At 42.8% G+C, this 1594-nt stretch overlaps 1 protein-coding gene across 1 annotated transcript; it reads right to left on the bottom strand.

Moving 5' to 3' along the window:
- Positions 1–1151: 1151 nt before the first annotated feature.
- Positions 1152–1346, bottom strand: HELRODRAFT_138584 (hypothetical protein; the record flags this gene model as incomplete). The annotated part of the gene is made up of 1 exon (XM_009017273.1): positions 1152–1346. A coding segment is annotated over one exon (195 nt), but the record flags the coding sequence as incomplete, so codon positions are not given.
- Between the last annotated feature and the right edge of the window lie 248 nt (positions 1347–1594).

Below are 1594 nucleotides of genomic sequence, written 5' to 3'. Positions count from 1 at the left end.
CTCGACGTAGTAGCGACAATAGCAGTACCAAATCGGCACTAACTAATGTGCGTAAATGCACAACGTGAATCTTGCTCACCGACTTGCCGACTGTTGAACTCGAGACTGCACGTACTGGTGGCACGATGTTTCTGTGGAGAGGTGTTCGCGGAAGATATCACCTCGTTGTACTGGTAGTAATTATGGCTGAAATTATCTCCAACATTACACGTGTAATTGTCGAGAATGTAACTGTTGTTGTTGACGTTGTTGTTGCTGAGGATGTTGACGCTGTCGTTGTGATATTTTGTGGTTTTCAATTTGTCAGCTGATTTTAGAATAAGATCTAACCGGCAATCAAAAACTTCGTCACAATGATAGCTCGAACGTATGTCGTTCGTCAGTTGCGGTTTATTTATTGTGATTGTTTCGTCAAGGGGGGTATCATCCCTCAAGGACTCCAACTTTGTGAGGGAAGACAAGGATGAAGAAGATGGCGAGGGAGTGAGAAATAATGATTGGAAGCTTTGCGAGGAGGACAAGGAGGAACGTGGTGATGACCGTGTTAGGAAAGATGGAGTCGGTGAAAGGGATGGCGACAGCGGCAAACGAGTCGTTGCGTGAAATGGCGAATATGACACAATGGATGTGTTGTTTGGAGACACGCATGTCGGAGATGGTGCTGAAGAGTTTGAAGATGACGATAAGTAAGAGGCTGTAGGTAACTGTGGTAAGGACGCTAATGACGATGACTGCGTTGGTTGCAGAAATGTTAACGATATTGTGGTGGTCGTTGTGATTGGTGACAGCGATGAAAATATGGACATGGACACCGCTGGTGCTAACGGTTGTGACGAATCTGATGACTTTAATGGAAGTGATGCTAACATCGTAAACGTTGAAGTTGTTAAAGTCAAAGTGTAAGAATTTTTGGGATGCAACAGAGATGCGAATGATGAAGACGGAAAAAATTCTGGCAGCACATTTTGTGGAAACATTGCTGAAGATGTTGACGTTGGCTGATATATTTCCACTTGATCAGATTCAATCTGGAAAGTTTTTGTTCCTTGCAATGCATTATTTTCAAATTGACTTTTTTCAGTTTGACTGTTTGCCAACGCTTGTTTTTCTTCATGTACTTTTCTTAGTTCATCTAAGACATCATCAGTTTCATCGTGAACAAAATTGCAGCGCGGTCCATATGGACAAAACCCAGTACTATGAAAAGTTTTACATTTGTCAGTTTTGTACTTTGGATGGCGATCAATCTGCCTCAATTCATCCAGGCCATGGGCGTACTGACACTTATTGCCGTATCTACACCTGCCCTGCTCTCTGAAGGGTCGACAGAGCTCCGTTTTGTAACGTTCTCCGTGAGCAATCCTCTCCAATAAAGCACTAGGAATGTTGCCTTGGTTGTCGTTGTTGTTGTTCGTTTGGCCGTTGGCTTTATTTGTGCGGTTTTCCATGCTGTGATTGCTGTTGTTGTTGTTGTTGTTGCCATTGTTGTTGTTGCTGCTGTTGTTGTTGCTGCTGCTGTTGTTGTTATTCTGGTTCATTTTTCTGACTTTATTTTTCTGATTGCTTCTGTAAACGGAAATTTGTGAAGAAACAG

The sequence above is a fragment of the Helobdella robusta genome (genome assembly GCF_000326865.2).
Source record: "Helobdella robusta unplaced genomic scaffold HELROscaffold_2, whole genome shotgun sequence".
Classification (NCBI taxonomy): Eukaryota; Metazoa; Annelida; class Clitellata; order Rhynchobdellida; family Glossiphoniidae; genus Helobdella; species Helobdella robusta.
Note: the sequence above shows the minus strand (reverse complement) of the source record. Positions and strands in the feature narration are given on the sequence as shown.